Source organism: Peromyscus maniculatus, chromosome 21 (genome assembly GCF_049852395.1).
Source record: "Peromyscus maniculatus bairdii isolate BWxNUB_F1_BW_parent chromosome 21, HU_Pman_BW_mat_3.1, whole genome shotgun sequence".
In the NCBI taxonomy this organism is placed as follows: Eukaryota; Metazoa; Chordata; class Mammalia; order Rodentia; family Cricetidae; genus Peromyscus; species Peromyscus maniculatus.
In genome coordinates, this window is record NC_134872.1 from 70277095 (window position 1) to 70305077 (window position 27983).

Consider the following 27983-nt stretch of genomic DNA (forward strand, 5'->3'; position numbering starts at 1 on the left):
TACCAAGAGAAATCCTGTCTCGAAAAACAAAACAAACAAATTTAAAAACGAGTTGCCATGCTCATGGTGTCTCTTCACAGCAATAGAGACTCTAACTAAGACAGAGGTTGGCACCAGAAACTGGGGTATTGCTGTGACAGGCCAGACCATGTTTTTGTTTGGAGGAATATGGACTTTGGGACTACGGATTAGAAAAGCAGTTGATTGCCGGGTGGTGGCAGCCGCCTTTAATCCCAGCACTAGGGAGGTAGAGGCAGGTGGGATCTCTGTGAGTTTGAGGTCAGCCTGGTCTACAAAGTGAGTTCCAGGAAAGGCCCAAAGCTACGCAGGGAAACCCTGTCTCGAAAAAAAACAAAACAAAACAAAACAAACAAACAAACAAAAAAAAAAGAAAGAAAAAAAAAAGAAAGAAAGAAAAGCAGTTGATTGATTTAAGTAGGGTTTTATGAGTCTTCTTGGTAGGAACATGGAAGTCAGTGGTGCTGAGGGTGATTTGAAAGGTGGGCGCCTGGCTCAAGACATTTCAAAGGAGGAGAATTTTAGTATGTGGCCTATAGACCAGTATTGCAATATTTTGGTAAAGAATGTGGCTACTTTTTGCCCATGTCTGAAAAGTTTGCCTGAGGCTAAAAAGTGAAGAGTTTTAGATTAATTCTGTTGGCAAAGGTAATCTCAAAAGAGTCTAATATTGACTGTCATGCGGTTATTAGTGTTAACTTTAACGAATATTTATAATGAAAAGGAGTAATCTGAGAAAGGAAAAATTCAAAATATAAAACTTGAGGAGAAAAGGAGCACCAGAAAGTAGAATGGAGTTAAGTCCTGTGTTCAAGGAGATAAACAGATTAAGAAATGGAATAGGCCGGGCGGTGGTGGCGCACGCCTTTAATCCCAGCACTTGGGAGGCAGAGCCAGGCGGATCGCTGTGAGTTCGAGGCCAGCCTGGGCTACCAAGTGAGCTCCAGGAAAGGCGCAAAACTACACAGAGAAACCCTGTCTCGAAAAACCAAAAAAAAAAAAAAAAAAAAGAAATGGAATAAAGGGAGTGGTGACCTCAGGGCAAGATCCCACACAGCTAAGTTTCCAATTTGTGAAATGGGATTAAAGAAAAACTCAGATCTGGGTGTGATGGTGCATGCCTTTAATCTCAACACTTGGGAGGTGGATCTCAGTGAGTTCAAGGTCAACCAGGTCTATAGAGTAAGTTCCAGGACAGCTAGGACTGTTACACAGAGAAACCCTGTCTTGAAAACAATAAATAAATAAATAAATAAATAAATAAGAAAGAAAGAAAGAAAGAAAGAAAGAAAGAAAGAAAGAAAGAAAGAAAGAAAGAAAGAAAAAGAAGAAAGGGATTATGGAATCTTCCTTTGAGATTAAGGAAAGCCACTGAGGCCAGAAATGTAGGGGTATCCCTGAATGGAGGCCATGACAGGCCATTGTGTGAAGCTATGTAAGTGAAGCCCGAATTGCCTTGGAGACCCCAAGATGTTGAAGATGCCAGAGCCATGAGATACCTGCCAAAGTGAGCTGCTAACAAGGAGTGGAATCTGCCTAAGAGAAATTAAGTGTGTTGCAATCAGCAAAGCTGAAAGGAGTTGGAGATCTGAAGTGTTTTGACATCTTAGGATTTCTATTGCTGCAAAGAGACACCATGACCAAGGCAACTCTTAAAAAGAAAACATTTAATTCGGGTGTCTTGCTTAGTTTCAGAGGTTCAGTCCATTATCATCATGGTGGGGAGCATGGTATCATGCAGGCAGACATGGTGCTGGCTACATCTTGACCAGAATGCAACAGGAACTGTCTGTGACACTGAGTGAAGCTTAAGCATAAGAGACCTCAGAGCCTGGCCCCACAGTGAGACACTTCCTTCAACAAGGCCACACCTACTTCAACAAGGCCACACCTACTTCAACAAGGCCACACCTTCCCATAGTGACACTCCCTATGAGCTTATGGGGGCCAATTAAATTCAAACTACTACTACATCAGACATGGAGATGGAGAGTTTGGAGTTTGTCCAGCTGGGGTTTGGTTTTACTTTGGTCCAGTATTTCCTTACTATGTTCCTTTCCCTATGTTTGGAATGGTAATTTATATCCTGTGCTATTATATGTTGGAAGTATGTGATCTGTTTTTTGATTTTGATTTTACAGGGGATGACAGTTAAGAGACTGCATGAATCTAAGGAGAGATTTTGAACTTTAGACTTGTAAGTAACTTTGAGACTGTTATAGACTATGGGGACTTTTAAGTTGGATGAATGCATTTTTGCATTATGATATGGCTACAAACCTATGGGGCTCAGGGAGTGGAATGTGGTAGTTTGAAAGAAAGAGGCCCCCATAGGGAGTTGTACTGTTGTTAGGTGTGGCCTTTTGGAGAAGTGTGTCACTGTGGAGGGGCAGGTTTTGAGGTCTCCTACACTGAAGCTATGCCCAGTGTGGCATACAGTTCACTTCCTGTTGCCCGCAGATCAAGATGTAGAACTCTTAGCTACCTCTCCAGCACCATGTCTGCCTGCATGCTGCCTTGCTTCCCGCCATGATGATAACGGACTAAACTTCTGAACTGTAAGCCAGCCCCAATGAAATGTTTTCTTTTATAAGAGTTGCCGTGGTCATGGTGACTCCTCACAGAAACAGAAACCCTAAGTAAGACAGGTAGTATTTGGGGTTCCACGTTCTCGCATCGCCTGGCTTGAGAACTAAGATCTGTATCTGAGTTCTTTACATAGTGTAACCAGTTTACCTTCATCTTGATGTATTCAAGGAGAGCTCTACAGCAGATATGGATAGCATAGAAACCAGAGGCTACCAACAATGGAAGGCCCTCTTCTGCTCCATGATGGCATCCTTCTCTATCAGTTGTCAGCAAGAAGTCAGCAGCTATGGCCGAAGCCACTTGAGAGTTTGTGCAAGCAACGCAGAAGGACCCAGAGCAAAGTTTCCTGTGGTTTCAAGGCCTCTTAAATATTGCCTAAGAAATACCGGATTTTTGTAGTGATTTTATCCCTGGCTTTTCTTCTGTTACTACTCATCCTCCTAATATTCAGGTGCTGTACCCCCTCCATTCACAAAAAACAAAGATGTAGAGTTCAGCCGAAGAAGAGTAAATTCAACTAAATTTCCATTTCAGCATCCTCATAAGTCATGTCCTCAGCTTCACACTTATTTTTTATTTTGTGGACCATCTTATTCATCTTCAAAGTTCAGAGTAAGGTCTGCTCACTATTTTTTTTTTAAAGTAAGTGTATTCTACAACTTTAATGACTTTTAAATCAATTTTTAAATTCACTAATGTAGTAATTTTGATACCAGAATCAATGCTTATGCATAAAAACAAGAAGTAATTCAACTCTTAAACACTAATTTATCTAATCAATTGAAACATGAAAGGACAAGCTAGTTTTCTTTGAAATAGCTATCCTATATTGATGGCATATATTAATGAAATAACTGGTTCCTATTTATCAATGTCTCCATTAATTTTGAGTTTTCTAAACTTGCCTATTTTAGGTCTAAACACGTATTTCAGATAATTACTTAATAAATCATCTTAAGTGGTTTTCCCCTTTATCCACTACTAATAAATTCCTCTTCTTATTCTAATATTCATGCCACCTTGAAGCAACATTAAAATTAAAAGTTGTATAAAATGATCAGCTACATTATACATCCTAACAGGTTATTTCCCTGCCTCCTAGGTAGATGTCATTAAGAGAAATACACTCACAAGGAAAAAGAATAACATATCCATATATACATTTATGAGCAGAGTCTTCTACTATCAATAAATCCATCAGAGTAGTGAAAGCGGAGGGGGACGTCGGGAAGGAGCACTCTTTCCCACAGGAGCACGGGCAAGGCTGTGACAGCTTGTCAAAACCATAACCAGAAAACGTTGAAAGTGTAGAACGAGGGTTCAGTTGCTTTCACATATCCACAGGGTTTCCCACGCGTCATCCAACTGATCGCACAGATAGAAGGTGTCAGGGAAAGGTCGCGTCCTGACCATACTTGTAGATAGATGTTTTTCTTGCCTTTATTCCTTATTTAGGAATACAATTTGTAAAACAAACCAACAACAGGATGACTATCGTCCTATATTGTTTAGGAGACAAAGACAAGGTAAAAACCATATTGGGCTATGCAATCTAAGTAATCAAGAGCCGACTTAAAGTACATGTGAGGATGTGTGCAGGTTGTATGAAAACACTATGCTGTTTGTTAGGAGGCAGTGAAGCCTCTGTGGGGCTTGCTGTTCTAAGGCAATCCTCCTTCGAGATGACGGGCTGATCAATGGAAGCCCAAAGGAGAGGAAATGATGTATATAATCCCAGGAAGCCACACAAAATCATGGAAGGACAATAGATGGGGCAGTAGGGCAAAGCATATGACCTAACCTCAGGGTTCTGGAGTGTTTGAGGCTGCCAGGAGCGAGAGAGTCAGCATTGATGGTCTTTCGAGAACGAGTTTGTGAGCTGTTAATTCTCTAGTGTGGAGAAGCCAGCCCTTAGGAAACCCATCCTTATAAGAAATGGCAGGAAAGCTTATGTAGAAATTTTTTTCTAAGTAGAAGCAAAGTGTCAGTGAGTGGTGTTAATCTTCCAGTTTAAACCTCATCCGGACACACTAGATGGTGAAGCAGGCCACACGCGGGGTGATAAATAGCGTCTCGAGCACCAAACCATCCGGGTCCACATCCCTGGCTCTCAATATCCACTCTGCTGTAGCCTGCTGCCCATCTGTAAAGTGGAGACGCTAACAGTACCACGTTGGGCTTGCCGTCTTAGTTAAATGACTATAATACTCATTAACAGTAATATTTTAATTATTAATTGATTCCTCCCATATAAAGTTAGATTAAATATGTGGGAGTAGGAGGGATCTTTAAAATAGAGGAGGTTGGATGGGACTCAAAAAACATGCCTGATTAATCTCAGTGTCTAAGATGTTTATGACAGAAAGCTCAGCTTCCCGTAAATAAAAAAGTTATCGGCACTACATTTTTTTTTTAAAAATGAAGGATAAATAGCAGCTGCTTTCCAAAAATGAATCTATCTGGTTCCTCCCAACTTGCTTAGCAACTTGGAGGTGCTAGTTCATATTTACCCAAGGGATGGGAATGGGCACACGAGACTGAAACACTAAGAATGAAAATGATAAAATTTGAATGACAGGAATCTTATTAGATTCAAAGTTTCTGCGAGGTGGACCAGGAAAGTTTCTCACAAGTTAAATAAAAAGAGAAGCATATACCTGTGTGCTGGGAAACCTCAGCTACTCTGCCTAAGCGCCAGTTTAGTCTTCAACAATCTGGGTAGAGCTTATTCTAAAAATAACTGGAATAGCTGCTACCCAGCAATCCCTGGTAGGAATTCCTTCCGGTGAGGGGCTGCAGTGGGTGGGAGGCCATGAGGATGAAAGCATACAACAGGAAGGACTTTTTTGAAGGGCTAAGGAGTTCTTAATTCCACTTGCTAGCTGTATGGTCCTTGGGGGGGGGGGCATGGCAGATACCTTACATTCTAAGCTCTAGGGTACTCATGGAAGATAAGTGTAAGTGTAGCCCTAACTCATGGTTGCTGTGTCTATGGAATAAATGTAAGTAAAGCATTTTAGCTATGATCACAAATAACCAGGGTGTCTGTACCAAGGTAGCCAGCCGTTCAGTACTGAAGGAGACTAAAGCATGCCGTCCTGTGCCTCTCTGCCAGGCAACTTCCAGCGTGCTATGGCGCTCCACAATCCAGGCACTAACAGCCAGGTTTATTTTAGGCAGGCCTCTCATATTGGTCTTTTTCATTGCTGTGACGGAAACCCTGAAAACTTCAACTTCAGGAAGGGTTTATTTTGGCTGAGTTTGAGTGAAGGTAGTCCGTTCTGGTGGAGAAGACACAGCCGTAAGGGTGTGAGCTCAGGAAGCAGGCCTCCCTTTTCCTTAGTCATTCAGTTTTGTGCTCAGGCCTTTCTTCTCTGTTAAACCTCGTTGGAAAGACCTTGACAAACACAACTAGAGATGTGTCTCCTAGGCAGTTCCAGATCTACTCAGCTTGACAGTTCCGGCTAACCATCATATTTCACAGACTAAGCTGGTCTGAAACTTGCAAGCCTCCTGCTTCCACCCTCTGATTTCAAGCGTGCTCCCCCATGCCTCAGCTCGAGACTAGCTCACCAGGCTGCAGGTTGACAGGAAGTCTGGGACAGGAACCGCATCCCTGCAGTATCCTCTCACGGTAGATCACTATCTCATGCCAGATGGCCATGGGATGCTGCAAAGAACAGCAGGCAACTACTAGGCCCGCATGAGTCAGCCGTCTTAAGGCCCTTAAGGGACGATGAGTCAAAGTCCATTTCTGTGTGGAATGCATGAGCATTCCTGTCCCTTCTTCACTGACTGGAGGGACGAACACTGTGTCCACTCCTCACTATTTAGACAGGCAGAAGGGAATTTGGAGGAACCAGAACTTTTAAGACTAAGAGATAAGGGTGCTTCAGGACACTACATCTGAAAATCTGGAGTTTGACAGCCACACAATGAAATAAAAAATCTCACAACAGAAGCTGTGACAGAATGTAGTTATGCTGATGAAATACTGAAGCCTCTTGTCTGGGCATTTGGCAGGGAGCAAGAACTGAGGCCCACAAGGATGCCCCAGCAGCATGTCAATGGAGTGCCTTCTGTGATGCTGTAACAGAAAAGCACAGGTTTGGTCCTTTACAGAGAACAGAACTGTATTGGCTTGTGCTGAAGCTATAACTCAGTGATAGTGTGCTCACCTAGCATGGGCAAGGCCCTGAGTTCAATCCCCAGTACTTCCAATATCTATCTATCTATCTATCTATCTATCTATCTATCTATCTATCTATCTATCTATCTATCTATCATCTGTATACACACATATATATGGATGAACACACAACACACACCACATACACACACACACTCAGACTTCTGGAGTCTGAGAAGTATCAGCACGTAATTAGAACTCTCTTGCTGCCTCATCTCTAGGCAGAAGAAGAGAGGGAAAGAGGAAGAAGCAGAACTTGCCCTTTTATAACCCACTTTTAAGATAGGGACATTAACTTCACATAAGCCTTCACAAGGGTTCTCCTTAAGAGTTTTACCTCCCAATACTCCATAATACAATCAAATTTCAACACGCACTTCAGAAGGGACAAATTACAAGCCACAGCATTCTGCCTCTGGTGGAAGGCTGGAAATCATGAGTAGGCAGAGCTGAGATTTTTTTTCCCCCAATATGAACTAGATCCCTAGAAACTCCCTACAGATTCCAAGCTGCAAACTCCTACAGGAGAGCTATGGTAGAGCTGGGGCTGCCAAGGCTGTAGGTTTTGAAATGTAAACTCTTCTACATTCTAAATGAGTATGTTTGCTGTGTGTTTTCCGATTCTACTCCACAAGTGTCCAGGGCTATATAGACATTTTCATGAACTTTTCTTTCTGATCTTAAGGATTCTTAGGATATTCTTACACTAGGATCGTTTCAAAAACCTCTGAAATGATGTGTTATTGAAAAAGCTTTTCAACAATCACTAGTTACTCATGCAATTTTCTTGGTATACAGTATTTCTTCCCTTTTAAGTGATACTATTCTTTCAGATGATGAACAAATTGATGCAATAGCATAAAATATTTAATGTAGAAAATAAATTTTAAAATTAATGTGAAAGTCCTAAAGATTTAAAAATAAAACTATATTTTAAACGTGGCTGTAGCTTTATTATCAGGAAGATATTAAATTGAACTAATGAATACTAATTAATATTTTATTCATTTATAGAATTTATTATGCGACTGTGAAGATCTTACAGTGCCAGGCAGGGTGGTACATAACTTTAATCCCAGCACTTGGGAGGCAGAGGCAAGCGGATCTCTGTGAGTTGAAAGCCATCTTGGTCTACATACTGAGTTCCAGCCCAGCTAGAGCTACACATCAAGACCCTGTCTCTAACCAACCAGACAACCAACCAACAACCCCTCTCGCTCCCTAAAAAAAGAACGTTGGAATGCTAGAAATCATACAAACCTCACATTGAAACTACCCAGGAATGAATTTTGGTTTTCAAGTTGTCTTTGTTAATTGTACATTCTTAGAAATGCTAGAGGTGTTTTACACCATCTGGATAAGAATGAACTCTATGATTTATGACTCTAACAGCTTCATGACTCGATTTATGAAAAGCTCTTAAAATTCCCCCCAGCAGTTCCTACAACCGTGAGTAAATCATCTGGCCAAATGCTTCAGTGTTTTGCTGCATGACTCAATGCTCTGTGCAATGTGGAAGCTACATAAATGAGCTCTGGTTGCTCGTGGATACTACTACTTCCTCAAAAGTGCCTGCGGAGTATTGTCGTGTAGATGAGTTCCAGTATTCTGGGGGTTTTTAAGTTACCAAACTTCGGACATTTTTTTGAACTCTGTAAGCTCAGACACATTTTTTTCCCTCCACAGTATTATTATCAATCTTGATGCTGTTAAAAGTACAATCTGAAGCGATTCTATTAGAAACATTTTCTCTTATAATAATGCCTCTATATTATTTTAAATGATGTTATTATGATAATATGTGTAGAAAGTCCTTTTGAGGGCATGTTTGCTGAAAATGACGTTTGATATCGTTGAAAATGACAACCACTTTCCCAAACTCACATTAAACGTGAGCCACTGCATGATCGCCTTCCTGATCCTGGTGACTGAAATCACCAGATAGTCAAGGTTACATTATCCCAATTAGATTATCCCAATTATATCTTCCCAATGATGTAGCTTCTTTGCCTTTCTCTATAAGCACATGAAAAGTACTTCACCTAAGAACAAGTAGACGACTTGTCCAATGTGACTTCTGAGTAATATATTGCTAGCTAGAGTAATTCTTATGCATTTCATTTTGTTTGTTTTCAAGGAGGCAATATTTGAAGGCATTATTCTTTTATGATTACCAACTGGATAATTTAGAAGTCTTTACTACACTCCAAAGAATCCCCTATTATCTTTTTATTTTCCAAGACAAGGTTTCTCTGTGTAGCCCTGGCTATCCTACAACTAGCTCTGTAGTTCTGTAGATCAGGCTGGCCTTGAACTCAGAGATCCCCTTGCCATTGCCTCTGAAGTGCTAGGATTAAAGGCGATTGCCACCACTGCCTGGCTTATCTTTTTTTTTAAAGATTTTATTATTAAATTATGTGAATATTTATGTGCCTGTGTGAACATGAGTCCAGGTGTCCTCAGAAGCCAGAGGCATCTAATCTTTGCTAGAGCTAGAGTTATAGGTTATAAATCACTTGGAACTGAACTCATTCATGTCCTTTGTAAGAGCAGTCTGTGCTCTTAACTGCTGAGCCATCTCTCCAGCCTCCCGTATCTTTTTATTATTATATTGTTGTGTGTGCACATTTGTGTTCATGAGGTGTACGTGTGTGGGTGCAGACAGGGCATGTAACACATGTGTTCAGAGGAAAGAGCTATGGAGAAGGTGCTCATCTTCTACCTTATGTTGATCCTGAGGGTTGAATTCAGGGCACATGGGCAAGCACCTTACCTGCTGAGTTATCTTACTGGCCCTCATATCTTTTTAAAAAATTTTTTTCTTTTCAATTTGATATTATAATTTAATTACATCATTTCCCCTCTCCTTTCCTCCAACCAAACCCTTCCATATACCCCTCCTTGCTCTCATTCAAATTCATAGCCTCGTATTTTCATTAATTATTGTTATATACTTGTGTGTGTGTGTGTGTATATATATATATATATATATATATATATATATATATATATATATATATTCCTAAATATAATCTGCTCAGTCTGTGTAACGTTACTTGTATGTTTGTAGGGCTAACCACTTGGTATTGGATATTCAATTGGTATGCTCTTCCCTGAGGAAGAGCACCTCTCCCACTCCCCGCATTCCTTAGTTGCCTGCAGTTCTTCTTATAGGGTCTCCAGGGCCTTCCCCACCCACTCGGCATGTCTGTTGTTGTCCTTACTCAGGTGATGTTGAGGCAGTCATGCTGTTGAGACTTGTTGGGTGTAGTTGTGATATTACTAGGAATGGGGAGGAGGAGTGGCGGCACACGACCACAGCAAACTCCTCTGGCTCTTACAGTCCCTCCACCCCCTCTTCTGCAATGTCCCTTGAGCCTTAGATGTGGGAGTGTTTTGTAAATGTACCCACTGGCACTGGGCTCCATGACTGCATTTTGATTGGTTGTGGTTCTCTACAACGCTTTCTGTCTGTTGCAAAGAGAAGGTTCCTGGATGAGAGGTGAGGAGTACACTTCTCGGTGGGTGCAAGGACACATATTGAGAATGTAGCTAGGGACTCTGCTGATTTCGTAAAGCGCCGGTTATAGATTCTTCTCCAAGATCCGTGACTTCACTGGCCTTGAGAAGTTTCCAGCACCAAGCATGATTTCCCTCTTGTTATGTGGGCTTTAAGGCCAACCAGAGGAGAGCTGTTGGTTACTGGCAAGGCATGTGTGCCATAACTGCACCCTTAGGGTTATGGGGCTTTGTTGGTCATGGTTGTGGTTTTTGGTGTCATAGCTGGGCTGGGTAGGACTGTCGGTTGCTTTCCTCCTGTGGAAGCTTGCATGGAGTCTTCTGTTACTATGAAAGCTAGTCTTCAGGGAGGAGGCACGCAGGTCAGTTCTGGCTCAGGGCCCTGGGTCTGAAGTGCATGGTGTCTTCATTGATAGTAAGTTGTTGGTCAGGGTTGTCCAGGAGACTCCCTAAGCATACAGCCTATTGCTATTGTCCTCGGTTGTCCCTCAAAGGTAGAAGGTAAGTTCCCATACCTTTTAAATTTTTATTTAATGACGACAATGTCATACACGTATATGATGTATTTTGGTAATATTGACCCTTCATTATCCTCTTTTACCCCCCCATATCTTTCCTTAAAAATAAATTTTCAAGTCTAATGTCATAGTCAGAGCTGCTGGAAAGGAAATCGTGGAGGGAGGCATCCTAACTAGTGAGGCTGCAGGTTGACTCTGCAGTGTGAAAAGTGGCCTTCACCATTTCATGGGCGGGGTCTGAGACTGGGTGAAAGGGAAAGAGGATGCTGAGCCCGCACTTAACACTCTCTGCTTCTGACTGTGATGCAATGCGACAAACTGCCTCAAACTGCCTCAAGCTCTGTCCGCCATGGCTTCTCTGGTGAGATGAACTATAACTTTGACCTGAAAGCTGAAACAAACCCCATTTCCCCAAAGTTCCTTTTGACAGAGCGTTTTACCACAGCAAAAGGAAACAAACAAACAAACAAACAACCATGGTCCATCATTCAAGTTTCTAGAAACTTCCATCTAGACCAGTGGTTCTTCCTAGTGCTGAGACCGTTTAAAACAGTTCCTCATGTTGTGGTGACCCCCAAACATAACGTTATTTTCATTGCTATTTCATAACTGTCACTTTGCTACTGTTTTGAATTTTTTTTTTTTTTTTTTTTTTTTTGGTTTTTCGAGACAGGGTTTCTTTGTGTAGCTTTGCGCCTTTTCCTGGAACTCTCTTGGTAGACCAGGCTGGCCTCGAACTCACAGAGATCCGCCTGCCTCTGCCTCCCGAGTGCTGGGATTAAAGGCGTGCGCCACCACCGCCGGGCTTTACTGTTATGAATTTTAATGTAAATATCTGTGTTTTCTTAGTCGACTCCTGGGAAAGGGGTCATGACCCACCGGTTGAGAACCACCCGGCTTTACTCAAAGACTTTTGTTGCTTTTAATTTGTTCCCTTCAGTTAAATTTCTCCGAAGATTGTGGACGGTGTCTCCGGGAGCCCCCTTTTAACTTATTCCCTCTGAAACCCATTCTTGTGTGGCTTAGCCTCTACTACCGCGCACCCATTCAGTGCCCTGGGGTATCTCCTGAGGTCTGCCCCTCCCATTCCTCAGGGCTTTCTGTTTGCCCCAGCAAGCCACGGGGCTGGGACGCTCCCCACTGAGCAGTCCTGCCTCCTGCCCTTCCCCAGCCTACAGAGAGGAGCCGTCTCCCAAGCTCCAATTCTCCTCTTCAGTCACGTCTTCCGTTTCTGTGATTTCAGTTACAGTCTAGGTGACGACTCTCCCCACATCCGTTTGTGGTTCGGACTTCTCGACCCATATTTACATGGATCTTTCCACACCGTTAACCTTGTTATTCCCTCAAAATTCATTGTTTCCGCTCTGGCTCAGAATCTGACTCATCTTCCGTTATTTTCTCTCCACAGCCTGGGCTGGACACTCTGCTTCCTCCTAGCATTTCTTCCTGACCTATTAATTAGGAAACTGAGCCACACCTATTGACTCTAGGGAAATCATATGCAAGATACCTCTGCTTTATTAAAACCACTTACTTTCTGGTAGGGTTCATAACACACGTGTGCATATGAGTGGGGACACCCCAGGGACAACCTGAGGTGTGGCACCACAGTGCCAATCCTTCCTTTTTTGGGAAAGGGTCACTTGTTGCCTGTAACTCCATAGATAAGCTAGGCTAGGGCTCCAGGGTTCCACCTCCCCAATGCAGGCTTGCCAGGGTTTTTCGTTTTTGTTTTTTTTAACATGGGTCTTCATGCTTGCAAGGTAATCAGTTTACTGACTGATCAATTTCTCCTGGCCCCCTGAATCCCTGCACTTAACTTACTCTTAACTTTGTGGTAGAGTTAGTACCAGGAAAAACTGAGGAAGGACTGATTATTAGGAATTTTCATTGCTGTGACACACGTGAGCAAATTAAAGGTCAAAAATTTGCCTTGGAAGCTTGTGGTTTCAAAGGTTTCAGTCCATCATGGGTGATAAGGTAGAACAGCTCAGATTAGGGTTGCCGAAAAGCGCGCGCGCGCGCGCGCGCGCGCGCGCACACACACACACACACACACACACACACACACACACACAGAGAGAGAGACAGAAAGGCACAGAGAGAGACAGAGACAGAGGAATATAAGCACGCCCATGTTGTGTTTTTTCTTTATTCCTCTTTCATGCTAGCTGGCCTTCTAGCCTGTGGGGTGATGCTGCTCACATTCAAGGTGAGTCTCCCCACTCACTTAATCGTTCCTAAAATGTTATCACAAACAAATCTAGAGGTCTGCTTCACTAATCTCTCAAGCACTTCTCCATTTGATGTGATAATCTTGTTAGTCCATCAAGATTAACCATCACAAGCCAGGTGTGGTGGTGCATGCCTTTGATCAATGCCCTCCGGAGGCTGAGGCAGGCGGATCTCTGAGTTCGAGGGCAGCCTGGTCTACAGAGTGAGTTCCAGGACAGCCAGAGCTACACAGAGAAACCCTGTCTCAAAAAACAAAAATAAAAATGAAACAAACAAAAAGATTAACCGTTACAGCCTGCTAGTTAGTGAAGATTAGTAAAGCTCCCTTCTCATACAGGAACTCGACTCCTGTCCACTTAGTGTGTTCCTTATTGGGAAAGTGTCAGGGTCTCAGGCTCTGGTTTCTCTGCGGGATTTTGTATAGGTTGGTTTTGCCTGCTCTAATGTTAGCAAGATCCTTCTTTAGCTGTGATGGGGGGAGTTACAGTGGTAATTCTCTGTCATGAAAACAATAAATCACAACATTTCCCATTGTGATTTTTCATTTCATGGTATGAGAGATTTGTGTCATGAGCATTCTTTTTCCACCCTTACCTTTAATCTTAAATTTATGACTTTTATATAACATCAATTATTCTCTTTTAAATGAGAACCCAGCAGGAAGAGAAGGCATAAATACTACTAAATTAATTTCACCAAAGGACAGATTGGCTAATTTGATATATATTGAACTCCAGAATGCATCGCCACACAAACACATAGAAAAAAAAAACAAAACAATTACTAACATGCTATTACTTGGAAAGGAAATGATAAATCAGCAACAAATCAGAAATTAATGGACTCACAGACTAAATTCTTTTAATGACTCGGTTTGTTTATTTTATGTCTCCTTAAGATTGATTACTCAGACAAAGAATAGAAATGAATACATATAAAAAGTATTTATAGATCCTATTGCATGCTACTTAAGCATTTGCCTGAGAAGGAAAATAAATGATGTTCTTGTATGCAATTGAAACTTGTAAATGCCTGTAGCAAGGCTCAGGATGATAATAATTGCACTAAAGTAAAAGCTCAGAGAACCATATTGCTGTTTACTTGCTTTTTGTTGTTAAAAATGCAGAATTTGGGGGCAAAATGATTACTTTGCTGTGGTTACAGTCTTAGACCTGTTTCCATTCAAAGGTATTTATGCCATTTCAGCTCACTTACAAGCTTTAGTCAGTGAGAAGCATGAGGATGACCTTCCTCAATAGTATTAGTTATTTCTACCCACTGTCTGCAGAAGGTTTTTCCAATACAGTTTAACATGACTCTCTCCTGCCCCCTGCTCAGTCAGTGTGATGAATTCTTCCTTTCCTGGTGTGCCACACTTTGCAAGCTCTCAGGATTCTTTTCAGCAACCCCTGCATAATGGATAGGGATGCAGTTTCTTACTGCAGTGGGCTGCAGTATCAGAAATCCTTCAGCTATGTGCACATGGTGCAGTGTTTCCAGGCAGCTCTTCTGACAGTCAGGGACCTGGGAAGCCTGTTTGGCACGCAATGCGCCCTGCAGTCTGACATTCCAGAGTCCACCTTACTCAGTGTCTTAAAGCAAGGTCCCTTCCATTCTCAGCCCCAAACAACTGAGTTACATATCAGTCTGTATTTGTGTTAGGAAACGAGCATGCAAATAAGAGCATTTCCATACTTAGGAGCCTGGCCTTAGGACTAAGCGACATCTTTGTGAATTTCTTTTAATGCTCACGCTTGATAACACCCACCTTAACAGCAGCTAATGGCTAAGCATTTTTGCAGAAGTGCAAATTGGTTTTATATAGTTAGAAAACAATGCAAGCATTCCAATTTTACGAATTATTTAGTCTTCAACCTAGTTACTAGAAATGGCCCAAATGTGGTAATGTATCATTTGTCATATAGCATATAATTGCATGGTCTTTTGGTTTTTATTCTTACGCGAGTAAATGAGACAAAACAAATCACCCAGCCCCACAGAGGGAAAACCAGCATGCCTGAGGGGCAGCAGGGCAGAGTACTGCACTGGCCCGCCAAGGCCGCAACACGCTGCAGGATGCTGCCGCAGCTTTAGTTTTCTCGCCAGGTGGCGGAGGCCCTCTGCAGAAGAGCACACCGCAGCGCTCACGCCTTGCCTTCCTGGCACTGGACCAGCGACCACTATCAAGTGTCCAGCAGACAACCACGATATAGTTTTTCTTCCCCAATTATAACGGAATGTAAGGGGTCTGGGAAACGGCGAAGGGGAGAAGGGTGAGTGTGTGCCCACATGTGACAGATCACCGTTGGCTAATAGTGCCTAAGAATTTTCTCCCGCAGTATTTATAGGCCAATCAATCACCAACTTCCTTCATCGGTTAGATGCTCACATCTAAAATCACCTCTCCCTCCAAAGACGCTAAGCGAAGCAGGGTTTTATGGCCAGCGCCGGGAATCAAGAGGACCTACGAGCTCCCGTCTGGGCTGAACATCAGCACCAAGTTTGGGGGTGGGACAGTGCAAGTCTGCAGACCCCGGCGTGCGGTTCGAGCGCCGCTAGATGGGACCTGCTTTGGAGATAGATGGCCCTTCCAGGTGCTCGCGCCTCAGTGCGCAAGGACTACCCCCGCCCCCAAACCAAATAGCTCACCCTGCTGCATCCTCCGAGCCCCAGCCTCCGGGCGGGCGCAGGGAGGCGGGAGCCCGGGTCCCCCCGGCTCCTTGGCGCCCCCTGACGTCGGCCTCCAAGCAGTCGGTCGGTCCACGGAGGCCGCAGAGGCGAAGCCCGGGGGTCCCGCGCACCGCCGCCTGGCGCGTGGCCTGGCGGGCCGCGCGCGCGCGCACCGAGCCGTCCTGCGGGAGAGCGCGCCCGCCGCTCGGGCCCGGCTTGCATCCATGTGCGCGCGGCCGCGGCCGCCGCCACCGCCTCCGCCGCCGCAGCCCGTGACGTCACCCACCGAGCCCCCCGCCCGCCCGCCCGCCCGCTCTCCCGCCGCGCCCCGCCCCGCCCCACGTGCGACGGCTTCGCGACGCCGAGGCCTGAGGCGGCCATCCGACGATGCTCTCGGCCGGCTGCGTCCCGGGCGGGGCTGAGCCCGAGGGCCGCGCACGGGCTGGGGCGCCTGCGGAGGGAGGGGCGCGGCTCCCGCCGGCGCGCCGTGTGCTGAGTCATGGCGAGAGCTGCCCGCCGCTCTCCAGCAGTCGTTCCGGGGCCGGCGCGGGGTGTGCAGCCATTGGGCCGCGCGCGGGGCCGCGAGCGCCGGGCTTGACGCGCTGAGCCGCGCTCGCCCGTCTCCGCCGCGCCCGCCCTGCGCCCCGCGCCCCGCGCCCCGCGTCCAGCGCGCTCTGCCGCCTCAGCCCCGCACCGCACCGCACTGCACGGCCCCCCGCCTCGCCCGCACCATGATCGCCGCGGCTTTCCTCGTTTTGCTGAGACCCTACAGCATCCAATGTGCTCTCTTCCTCTTGTTGCTTCTGCTGGGCACCATCGCCACCATCATTTTCTTCTGCTGCTGGCACCGCAAGCTCCAGAAAGGGAGGCATCCGATGAAATCGGTCTTTTCGGGGCGTTCCAGAAGCAGAGGTGAGACACGCCGCCGCCGGTGTCTTCTGGGCTAGAAGGGAGGTTGAAGCCTCCTCCTCGGCCGCCCCTGTCCCCCCCTCCCGACTCCCCGTCATTGCCCACTCCTCAAGCTACGTGCATTTATTTATTTAACGAGCCCTGGCCTTTTGCCCTCAAGTCCGTTCTCAGATCACCAGGTTTGGATAACCTCGGAGATTCGGAGGTCCTGGGAGGAAGGATCAGACTCCGTTTCTTAGGGTCAGTTTGCTAAAGCCCAGAAGGTAATTGTAGTGGAATCCTGGGCTGAGACACTCTTACCTTTACACAGCCTTTGCTGGAGCTTGGGGATTAAAAAAAAAAAAAAAAAAAAGTAAGGCGTGATAATTGGGGGGCTCCCCTCCCAACTTTGCTGGAACTTCTTGCAGAGAAATCACCTTAGAGACAGATGGTCCAATACTCCCTCCGCCCCGCCCCAAATCTGCCCACTGAATTGGAGAGAGACATCTAGAATGTGCTTTCCCGAGTCCAGGTTAAGTGAGAAGCAACTCTGCAGGCTGAGAACAAGGAGTTAATGAAGTCTCATTTTCCCTCTTTTCTCCCCAGATGCTGTTCTGAGATCTCATCACTTTCGCTCTGAGGTAATTTATTTAGTCACACTCTCAAGGTCAGAAGTAGCTTTCTTTCCCCGGTACCAGTATTAATCATGTGCGTGTTCAGAAGCCAGTAGGGCACGGACTGGGAAGCTTGCAGACCCTAAGCTCAAACTGGCATGCTTCCTTTGAAGCAATTCCACAGTCAAGCCCAGAGAGCGTTGTAACAGATTGTGTGTGTGTGTGTGTGTGTGTGTGTGTAGTTTTGTGTGGAGTTTGCTTTACAAGAGGTGGGAGGGGCAGTCCCTAAAAGTGCAGCAGGCCTTAGAGAACTTAGCCAAGGAATGGCTATCAGTTTAGCTTAGAGCCTGTATCTATGGTGCAAGCACTTCCTGGGTGCTCACAGAGGTCAGTGGTTGTGCCCTTGGATAAACCCTAGGGTGAAACTACTAGGACGTTATCGCAGAACGGTTTGAACCATATGCACTCCAGCTGAGACTCCAGCTGACAGTCCTCCTGTCTCAGAAAGCTGTCTTCCACGATGGTATTGAGGACACGATAGTGGTGTTGGTGAAGATACACCAGGGAGTATGTACTTGTTATTTGTGCTAGACTATCCCTCTAGAGTAGGTGACTGGACGCTGCCAGTATGTGAGACCACAGTAGGACCAGCTCCAGGTAGGACAAGATACAAGCTCTGCCTGACCCATTGGATTTCTTTAGTTTCCAGATGCCCACTTGCAGTAAGACAGTTTTCTCTCTTTGGGGGAAAGTTGCTCGTACCCAGGCGTGGAGGCTGCTTGGCGACACAGCTTCGCAAAGTATTGTGTATATCCCTTCTCCTACAACCTCGTTATTTACCTGAAGTTACTTTACATCTTGTGCTTCTTGTTCATTGAAGGTTTTATTGCATCCCTGTGGATGCTTTGCTGCATTGTGATTCTTTAAAAAGCTCAACTGCATTATAACGTTACTATGTTGCACACTGAGTAATTCTGTTGTATGTGCCCTGGAAGTGAGAACTCTACTAGTTAAGATTCGTGAGAAAATAACTTGTCAACAGTCAGCAGGCTTGTATTTAGCTTTGTACTGACTACCTCTTGGGGGTGGGAAACACAGTTTTGCCATCTGTAAAACAGGGCCAGCAGTACCCTGCAGGGCTGTATGTGGAAACTTATTTTTAAAATTATGTAAAAAAATAATTAGTTCAGAGGAGGTATTTAGTTTTGGGTAGCCATCATACATTTTGTAAAATTGAACTGGAAATTGTCAGTTGTGGTTGCATGCATGTTTAATCCCAACGCTCAGAGGCTGAAGCAGGGGATCTCCATGAGTTTTGTGGCCAGCCTGTTCTACAACGTGAGTTCCAGGACAGCCAGAGCTACATCGCTACATTGTGAGACCCTGGTTTTTTAAGGAAGAAAAGAAGAGAAAGAAAAAGAAAAAAATGTGTAAAAATCAAGATATGTCTGTAATGAAGTCTTTAGAAAATTAGGTCAGGTTTATAGACTACGACATGAACTGGGTCTGTTGTGAAACAGATGAATGAAGTCAAATAATTCATTTAGATGCAGTAAACGGTGAATGGTGGACAGGATACAAGCGTTAAGACATAGCGGATCGACTTGGAAAAGATTCACCAGTTCCGTATACATACAGGATAGTCGGGAGACACTGCTGGGAACTAGCCTCAGACGGTTCAGCGTAAGCACCCTGGGAACACGTGGGATGTGCCCACAACTTTGTTTGCAGTTTTTCAGCTAAAATTTCGTCCTGAGCGTGTGTTGGTTAAGAAGTCTGGGAACAGCTGTCCAGTGCCTTATCTTGTTCTGCAAGATTGCCAGTGTCATTTGAAATCTTTGTGTTTACTTGTTGCTTGCTTTATGGGTTAGCCTGTGAGTTCCTGAGGGCAGAGCCTCGGTCTCGAGTGACGCCATTGCCTGGCCCAGTGCCTCGTGTGGAATGGGTTCTTTTTTTTTTTTTTTTTTTTTTTTTTTTGGTTTTTTCGAGACAGGGTTTCTCTGTGTAGCTTTGCGCCTTTCCTGGAGCTCACTTGGTAGCCCAGGCTGGCCTCGAACTCACAGAGATCCGCCTGCCTCTGCCTCCCGAGTGCTGGGATTAAAGGCGTGTGCCACCACGCCCGGCTTGGAATGGGTTCTTAATAAATATTTATGGCATGAATGAGAACAGTCTCTTGGTGGGCAAATAGAACTCAGAGTTGGACAGAAGAGAAAAATGCATTCTTGGAACATGGCTTAGAATTTAGCAGCGTTTATTTACCTTTCCCAGGCTTTTAAAATAGCATTTTATTTTTTTATTTTTTGAAATAGGGTCTCACTGTAGCTCTGGCTGTCCCAGGACTCACTATGTAGATCAGGCTGGTCTTGAACTCACAGAGATATACCTGTCCCTGTCTCTTGAGTAACTGGCTTTTTCCAAAGCTTTGGAAAAAAAAATTACCTTGGTGTTTGTAGTAAAATTTAAGGTACTCACTGTAACAAAAAGATTGTTAGAATTTCTTTTTCCCCCCAATAAAATAAAATGTAATATCAGCTTAATTTACTGATGCATGATAAACTAAGCAAGGAATGTTATTTGGTATGTGGAAATCATAGTCTGTTGCACAAGAATGTCATATTTCATCACTGTCTTATATTTACCACAAACATAACATTTCCCCTTAAGCAAAACACAGGATATATTTTCTTCTCCCTCTTAGAACGTTATTTCTGCCAAGATTTTTCTCCTTAAGGAAGACCTCCGCATTTACTTGGATTGAAGCATATTTAATAAGTGAGAGTGGACACAATGAATATTCCTGCTGTTTTTTTTTTTTTTTAATTTGCAGCTGCTGCAAAATATTATCAAAGCGAATGCTTTGATTTTCTGGCAAGTCCTAATCACATTGGGCTAAGTTTCTAGTGCTTGCTGTTCCCCAGGCCAATCTCAGTAAGTGGATAAATACACTTTCAGCATTTCTGCCCTGGTCAAAGGAGAAACATGATGATGTAGGATCTGCTGACTCACTTTGAAACCTGAACAAGCTGCGATAGAACACTGGGACTGATGAAGTTTGGAAAACATTTTGCTGTTTCATCTGGCAGAGGACATTATTTCTGCCACTCACGCCTCCGGGAGGGAGTCAGCGTGGATGGGGAATTCCGAGGTGTTCTGTCTGAGGTGGTCAGAATGATACTTCCTAAGGGGAAAACACGGTTTTGAGGCTCCACCAAAGAGATGAAGGCAGCTCCCCAATCTGAGGAGCTGTAATCCTTTTTCTCCTCGTCTGTATTTAATGGCATGTTTCTTCAATCCAGGCTCTTTGTGAGACACTAGAAGTCAGTAATGTGATGTTCCTAAGGCGCTTTAGGTCGGTAGGCACCCCTGGCACTTTCTTTTCAGATACTTGCAAAGTTATGAGCTTTTTAACAAGCCTTTAAATTTTAATAATAGCACATGAGAAAGTGAAATTAACCCCTCTAGCAAAGTCTACAATTTTACCTGACTTTAGAAACTGTAAATGGAAAGGTTCAGTTGGGTGGAAATATGTTTGCTTATTTAAAACTTGCACTCTGTGTGTGTGTGTGTGTGTGTGTGTGTGTGTGTGTGTGTGTATGTGTGTGTGTGTGCATGTGTGTGCATGAGAGAGACTTCATTGTAAACCATTCATGAAATGATTTCCCATTGATGTAGGACAGTCTAGAAGCCATGTGTGCCTTCTGGTTTCTAGCCGTCTAACATCTCCGAAGTGCACTTTCCCGAAGACTTCCAATATTTTGTGCTGTGACTGTGAACAGGGGTGAACTGTCACCCTAGGTTCCTGTGATGGAAGTCAGGCGGTGACTGTCCTGTTTCGGAGGAAATTTTAGAGAGTGATGTGGGCAGTTGTGGCACTGTCCTGTTATAAAGGAGAATCTTGGAGTACTGTCCTTCACAAAATAAAGACCGTGATAATGCCTTGAGAGTCTCGGAGTGAATGGTGGTGAATGATCCCTATTCATCATCAGCTCAGGCGAATAAGGGACGCCTTGTTTGTTTAAGGAAGGAGAAGGTCCTTCCCCTTCATCAGGATCTGATAAATAGCTTTTCTTCTTGCTTCAGGCAAAGGCAACAAGAGAGTTGAGTCAGACTAAGCAGTTCCTGCAGAGTCACACAGTAAGAGACAGGGTGGTGAGACAAGAACCACAACTACATTTCGTCTCCTTTTGGTGCAGACCCATGTCACTCATAACCCATACACAAATGTGCCCAAAATTCTCAATGAAAGAGAAGAGTTAAGTTGAGCGTTTTTAGTGCATATTTTCTATAAAACTGGTAGACAAATTTGTTAATTTACTCCCCTCACCCATGTTTATCCAAAGTCTTCTGGATGAAATGTACTGTGTGGTCTACTCAAAGTCTCTGGCCTCATTAGATGCCCAAATGTCCCTATTCCAAACTCTGGAGGATTATTAGCAAAATAACCATATTACATAGTTTCTCATTAAGCTCACATTTTTCATTAGGAATTACCCAATTTCAATATATATGTATAAAGAGCACATGGTACAAATATATGTAAATATGTATAACATATTTTATGGAGCCGTTTAAAAAAAGTTTATATTTTTAAAAACTGTGATAAAAGAATCACCCAGTTTTCTGGATTGGGGAAAATAATGCTTTATTCTTGAGCTATCCTTTATAATTAGGTTATTGTTATAAATACATTTTTGTCTAGTGTCATTCTAGATCTAGATTAATTTATACTAATTAAATCAGTCATGAGTAGTAACTGTATACATGATGCGATGTTCATTTAGTGTGACCCAATTATCTTCACAGTAAACACATTAATCTTTTCTTTATGAAGTGCTGTGTTAGACACCAGGCCTGACGAAGATGCTGAGGTGGCCCATAGTATTCTAAGTCACCCCAGCATCCTTGCCGAACCTAACAGCTACCGGTTCTTCTGTTACAGTGACTGAACTGCTGTGCTGTTCCCAACTATGAGTTCCTAACTATGAGTCACCAATGCAGTGAAAGCATCGGAGACCATGGCATGCAAATGTGCAGCCAATGTATAAGCATAAATAACAGATTAGCCCTATCCACGGAACTGATCTTACCATTTCTTTTTTTTTTTTTTTCTTTTCTTTTTTTTTTTTTTCTTTTCTTTTTTTTTTTTTTTGGTTTTTTGAGACAGGGTTTCTCTGTGTAGCTTTGCGCCTTTCCTGGAACTCGCTTTGGAGACCAGGCTGGCCTTGAACTCACAGAGATCCGCCTGGCTCTGCCTCCCGAGTGCTGGGATTAAAGGCGTGCGCCACCACCGCCCGGCTGATCTTACCATTTCAACACGGCCATTTACACAACTCTTACCTTATAAAATAACAAAACGACTGCTGAGTGCCAAACAGAAACCCACCCACCTTTTCATGTGTCTAAGCAAAAGCATATTCTAAGTTCGAATGTTTGTCCAACCTTTAGACTGAAGAACGAGCCCAGGGCAGATGGTAGAACAGGACCAGCCTGACAGTAAGTGCTGGAGTACTGAGAGGAGTGTGTGTGTGTGTGTGTGTGTGTGTGTGTGTGTGTGTGTGTACGTTCCCAACACTGTACAGAACTCACAAGCTCTTCCACTGCCCCGCCGTGCCACCCCCATCAAGGCTCAGCCTCTTAGCATCTCACCGGCAGCCTAGTTCCCTTGCAGGCAGTGTCTCTACAGTGGGCAGAGCATCACACTGCCAAGGCATCCTGGGAAACATGGCTGCTGCCTTCTGCACTGGGCCAGGTGAGAGGGGAAAAGGCACAGCAAATTAAGTGCAGAAAAAGAGTGATTGGACGAGTGGTGTTGAAATGGCAGATGGTGGAGTGTCCGAGGGGTGGTGACATTTATGCTGACGTACGACGGTGAGATAGGAGCGGGTAGACAGCAGGAGCGGGAGCAGACGCAGCACACCCTGCATTCATTCCTCAGTGCCTGACTACGGTAAAGGGCTCTTGGGATTTTAAAGGACTATGGAGCTGGGAATGTAGGTGAGTGAGTGCCAACTGCAGTGAAAGTGAGTTTTGTATGTTGCTATACAGCTTTGGTAAAATTATTTGATTTGAACATTTAGGAGGGTGCCTGCCATGAGCCTCTAAGAGAAGCAAAAAAAAAAAAAAAATTACTTTTTAATTTCTTTTCAAGCAACTATAACAGAGCCATTTGATCACTCCTTTCTCACCTTCAGGAAGTATTGCGAACCGTAGTCTGTGCTCAGAGCCCTTGAAAAAACATGGGTTTGGGCATTTTTGCTTACTAGGAAGCTGAGATTTGGAAAAGTGTCTTGCTTTGTAGTCCAAGGATCAGGTATCGTTGGATTATGTTCTAACTGCAGATGCCATCTGTCCAAGGTGTGTGTGTGTGTGTGTGTGTGTGTGTGTGTGTGTGTGTGTGTGATGGTGGTGATGCTGGAATTTGAACCTAGAACCTCATACATGATAGGCAGTTGCTTTACCACTGAGCTGTATTCCTCATGTGTTCGGTGTGTCATTACAAATTCTAATGCAGAATGCATAAAATGCCAGGATTGATCACATCCAAGAACATTTTTATTTTCATATGTATTTAACAATATACTTGGTTCTAATATGCCCCTCCTCTACTTCCCTCCCCTGTGTCCCTTTGATTATAGTTTTTGTTTGTTTAAGTACCTGAAATTTATGTTTCAGCTCTTCAATTTCTCCCTTGAAGATTCCTCTCAAAGTCTTTGTGTTAGTCAGGGTTCTCTAGAGTTATAGAACTTATGGAATGAATCTCTCTCTTTCTCTCTCTATATATATACACAGACACACACACACACACACACACACACACACACACACACACACACACTATACATATATAATGTATGTGGAATTTATTGTAATGGCTGCAGGTCAACTAATCCAGCAATGGCTGGCTGTGAATGGAAAGTCCAAGAATCTAGTAGCTGCTCAGTCCACAAGGCTGGGTGTCTCAGCTGGTCTCTGTTTATGCTGGAGTCCTGAAGAAGCAGGCTCCAGTGTCAGTGAAGGAATGGATGTGCTGACAAGGCAAGGGCAAGCAGGCAAAGAGCAAAAGCTTCCTTCTTCAGTGACCTTATATAGGCTTCCAGCAGAAGGTGTGGCACAGACTGTCTTCCTGCCTCAAAATCTGGATTAAATGCATATGTCTTCCTACTTCGAAGGTCTGGACTAGAAGTTGATTTACCCACTTCAAACCAAGCAGGAAATCTAACAGGTGTGCCCTCTACTTCTAGAATGTAGTTCATTCCAGATGTGATCACGTGGTCAACCAAGAACAGCATCACAGTCTTTGTCAGCTACACTACAGACCAGGAGTTACTATCTCGAATACATAAAGAACTGCAAAAATGAAATGTTCCCCAAACCGCAAATTGCCACCCAGTAAATGTGCTAGTGATCATGACAGTTTGCAAAAGAAGAAATACCAATGGATAATGATACTTTAAAAGGTATTCAACATCTCTAGCCATCATATAAACTAAAACCACATTGAAATTCCATCCTGCCTCAGTTAGAATGACCACCGCGAAGAAAACCAAATGATAACAAATGCTGGTAAGGGTGTGAGGAAAGAGGAAACGTTCTCCACTGTTGTTGGAAGAGCAAAAGGGCAGACACTGGAGAATCAGTGTGGAGGCTTCTCAAACAATTAAAAATAAAACAGCCATATGACACAGCTCCACCATTCCTGAACAAATACCCAAGGGAATGAACGCCACATCCCACCACAGACATTTGCACACCTATGTTCATTGCTCTTCTTTTCACTCTGGGAAGTGTCTTATCACTGTTCTGCTACTGGTGGGGAGTGTGGCAGCAGGCAGGCATGCTGCTGGAACAGTAGCTAAGAGCTTACATCTGAGCTGCAAACAGGAGGCAGAAAGAGTGCACTGGGAATAGTCTGAGTCTTTTGAAGCCTCACAGCCCACCCCCAGTGACACCTTCCTCCAACAAGGCCACACCTCCTAATCCTTCCTAAACAGTCTACCAGCTGGGCTCTAAGTATGTAAATGCATGAGCCCATGGGGGGGGGGTATTGTCACTCAAACCACACCAGCCCTTTGTTTATTACCTCCTATTTCTCACTTCTCAATATAGTCTGATTTCTTGAAATCACACACACTTAGATAACCAAGGACTGCTAAATCCCTAAATCGGATGTTTCAGTTTTGGGTTTAATTGGTGGATCTAGTATTTAACACTGTTGGCCACTCATACCTTCTTACAACTTCTCCTCTTGTTTTCGGACAGTCCCTTTAATGATTCCCCCATCCACACACACCTTTTCTTGCACTGAATCTCTTCCTACTTGCTTTTTAAAAAACTGGTTTGTTGAGACCTAATTTACACACCATGTAGTTCATCTGTTCAAAGTGTGATTGTTGTCAGTGAACTCATAAGGTTGAGCAGTCATTCACAATTAAACATTCAGTGTTCGTCACCCCAAAAGGAAACCCATGCGTGTGGTCAGTTAGCTTCCTTTAGCTATCCTCTTGGTTCTCTTTCCTCTCAGCCTTCGGAAGCCATCAGTCTAGTTTCTGTCTTAGATTTCCTGGGCCTCATTTCTCTTCTCTCTTCACATTTTCTTTGTGGACTTTAATCCATGTGTGCTGTGTGACTTTATCTTCATGGGATGGTCATTTGGAAATTGGTATCTCATCTGTCTTATTTCCAGCCTCCAGATCCTAAATCAGCTTTCCTTTTGTTTATTTTCATGTGAATGTCCCATAAGTTGTTGACACTAAGTATGTAGGGAACTGAATATCTTACGCCATCCCTGTATCTACACTTCCTTTCATTTGGGAGACTCACACCACTCCCAGCCCACTGTTGCTCAGATGCTCCCTCTTCCACACTATCCTGTTTCTAACTCTAGACTCTGGCTTCCTAACCCGCACCACTGCTGATTCCTTAGCTTGAGCCCCGTCATAAGCCTCTGGCAAAGTCTTTGCACCCCTTCTATAATCTACTTATACTAATTTAATAAGGATCATTCTAAAAGACTAATTCTTAAAACTCTTATCCGATGCCAGGCGGTGGTGGCACACGCCTTTAATCCCAGCACTCGGGAGGCAGAGGCAGGTGGATCTCTGAGTTCGAGGCCAGCCTGGGCTACAGAGTGAGTTCCAGGAAAGGCGCAAAGCTACACAGAGAAATCCTGTCTCAAAAAACCAAACCAACCAACCAAACAAGAAAAACCACCCATCTTATCTGGGTTATAGTCAATAATGAAAAGACAGTTATAGTCAATAATAAAAAGCCCGTACAAAATGAAGTATTAACGAACATGTTTATATTCTTAGCAAGAAGTTTAGGGGTGGCTTCAGGGCTACTTCAGTTCTACTTTGTATTTGCTGGTTCTTTGGGACAAACTTGCTTTCCCTCAGAATTGCACTATGGAAACAGAGTTCCAGATGTGGAAGAAGGAAGGGAATGGGGCCAACCAACATTGTACACCTGGAAATAGGTGTTTGCTTGACCCTCTTCCGTTAGCTTGCTGTTGCCTTTCACTGGCCAGACTCTCACCAGGCTACCTCTTCCTGCGAAAGATGCTTGGATGTGAACTTTGATTCCTTTGTAGCATCTGCCGCTGAGGCAGGCAAGAGAGAGTGTCGGATAAACCCTATGTGAAACCATTTTCTTCAAGCTCTAGTCTTCCAGTCTACACTTCTTGCCATGTTCTCTAAGATTATAGTTATCGTTCATACTACTTCCAGTTGAGAAAAAAACCTTTCCATTTCCTTTGTTCTCTGACTCCTGCAGAAACAAAACCATTCAACCAACAAAGACTGACCACTCTTCAATCACAGTTCATAACTCCTCAAAACCAAGGTCATCTCTCAAGGAAATTATTTTATCTCCCTCAGAATAATTGGTGAGCATTTGCTGGAGCTTTCTGTTGTCTCTCCTAACAGTACTTCAAGGATCTCAAAGTCTAAATTCTACTTCATAGCTCAGTGTCCAGGCTATGGTGAAGTTCACTAAATGTTAATGAGTGACTATTTGAGGTTTCTGTAAGTCACTTAAATTCTTAGTTCTCATAGATGGAATAATTTTTCAAATATTCTATATCCATCTTTTTCTTAAAGGATAAGAGACAAATGTTTGATATTTAAAAAAATTCTAGGCATACAGTTGGGCCTTAGTCAACATCTGTTTAATTCAAGGGTATATAGTTTCAGGTACTTTTAAAAGTAAGTTGAAAATATACCCTAGCATTTCCCACATCTCAGATTTTATTTAGCATAGAATAATTATCTAGCTCTAAGACCATTCAAAATTATAGCTGAATGTGGTTCCTGGCATTTTTAATAAAATGTATTCTTTGACAACTTCATTCATATTGTGGTTTGAATGAGAATGGCCCCTGGAGGCTCATATGTTTAAACACTTGGTCCCCAGGTGGTGGAAATGTTTGGGAGGGATTAGGAGGTGTGGTCTTGTTTGAGGAGGCGTGTCACTGGGGGCTGGGCTTTGAGGTTACAAAAGACTCACGCCTTTTCCAGTGTACTGTTTCTGCATCTTATTGATTATAGTGTGAACTCTCAGCTCTTCCTATGACCATGCCTTTGCTTCAGCATCATGAGCTACAAGATACAAACCCAAATTAAACACTTTCTTTTATAAGTTGCCTTGGTCCTGGTGTGGAGTCTTATCACAGCAATAGAAAAGTAACTAAAGCCAGGCAGTAGTGGAGCACACCTTTAATCCTAGCACTCAGGAAGCGGAGGCAGG

The 27983-nt window shown here is 43.8% G+C and overlaps 2 protein-coding genes across 27 annotated transcripts in view; one reads left to right on the forward strand and one right to left on the reverse strand.

Annotated features, from left to right (window-relative positions):
* The window catches only part of Bend6 (BEN domain containing 6), a 69879-nt gene extending 53321 nt beyond the window's left edge, over positions 1-16558 (reverse strand). The window contains exon 1 of one of the 3 annotated variants that reach the window (XM_076558457.1): positions 16469-16558. The gene's annotated coding sequence lies outside the window, so the exon portion shown is untranslated. Of the gene's footprint in view, positions 1-15717; positions 15946-16468 lie in introns of those variants that run through there. The other 2 variants (XM_042265584.2, XM_042265586.2) reach the window with 2 other exon arrangements.
* Dst (dystonin) overlaps positions 16405-27983 on the forward strand; it is a 434856-nt gene continuing 423277 nt past the window's right edge. For 19 of the 24 annotated variants that reach the window (XM_076558418.1, XM_076558424.1, XM_076558422.1 and 16 more), the window contains exons 1-2: positions 16417-16650; positions 17233-17267. In XM_076558418.1, coding sequence (XP_076414533.1) covers positions 16470-16650; positions 17233-17267 — 216 coding nt within the window. In that variant the 5' untranslated portion in view covers positions 16417-16469. Of the gene's footprint in view, positions 16651-17232; positions 17268-27983 lie in introns of all 24 variants that reach the window. The other 5 variants (XM_076558433.1, XM_076558438.1, XM_076558446.1 and 2 more) reach the window with 3 other exon arrangements.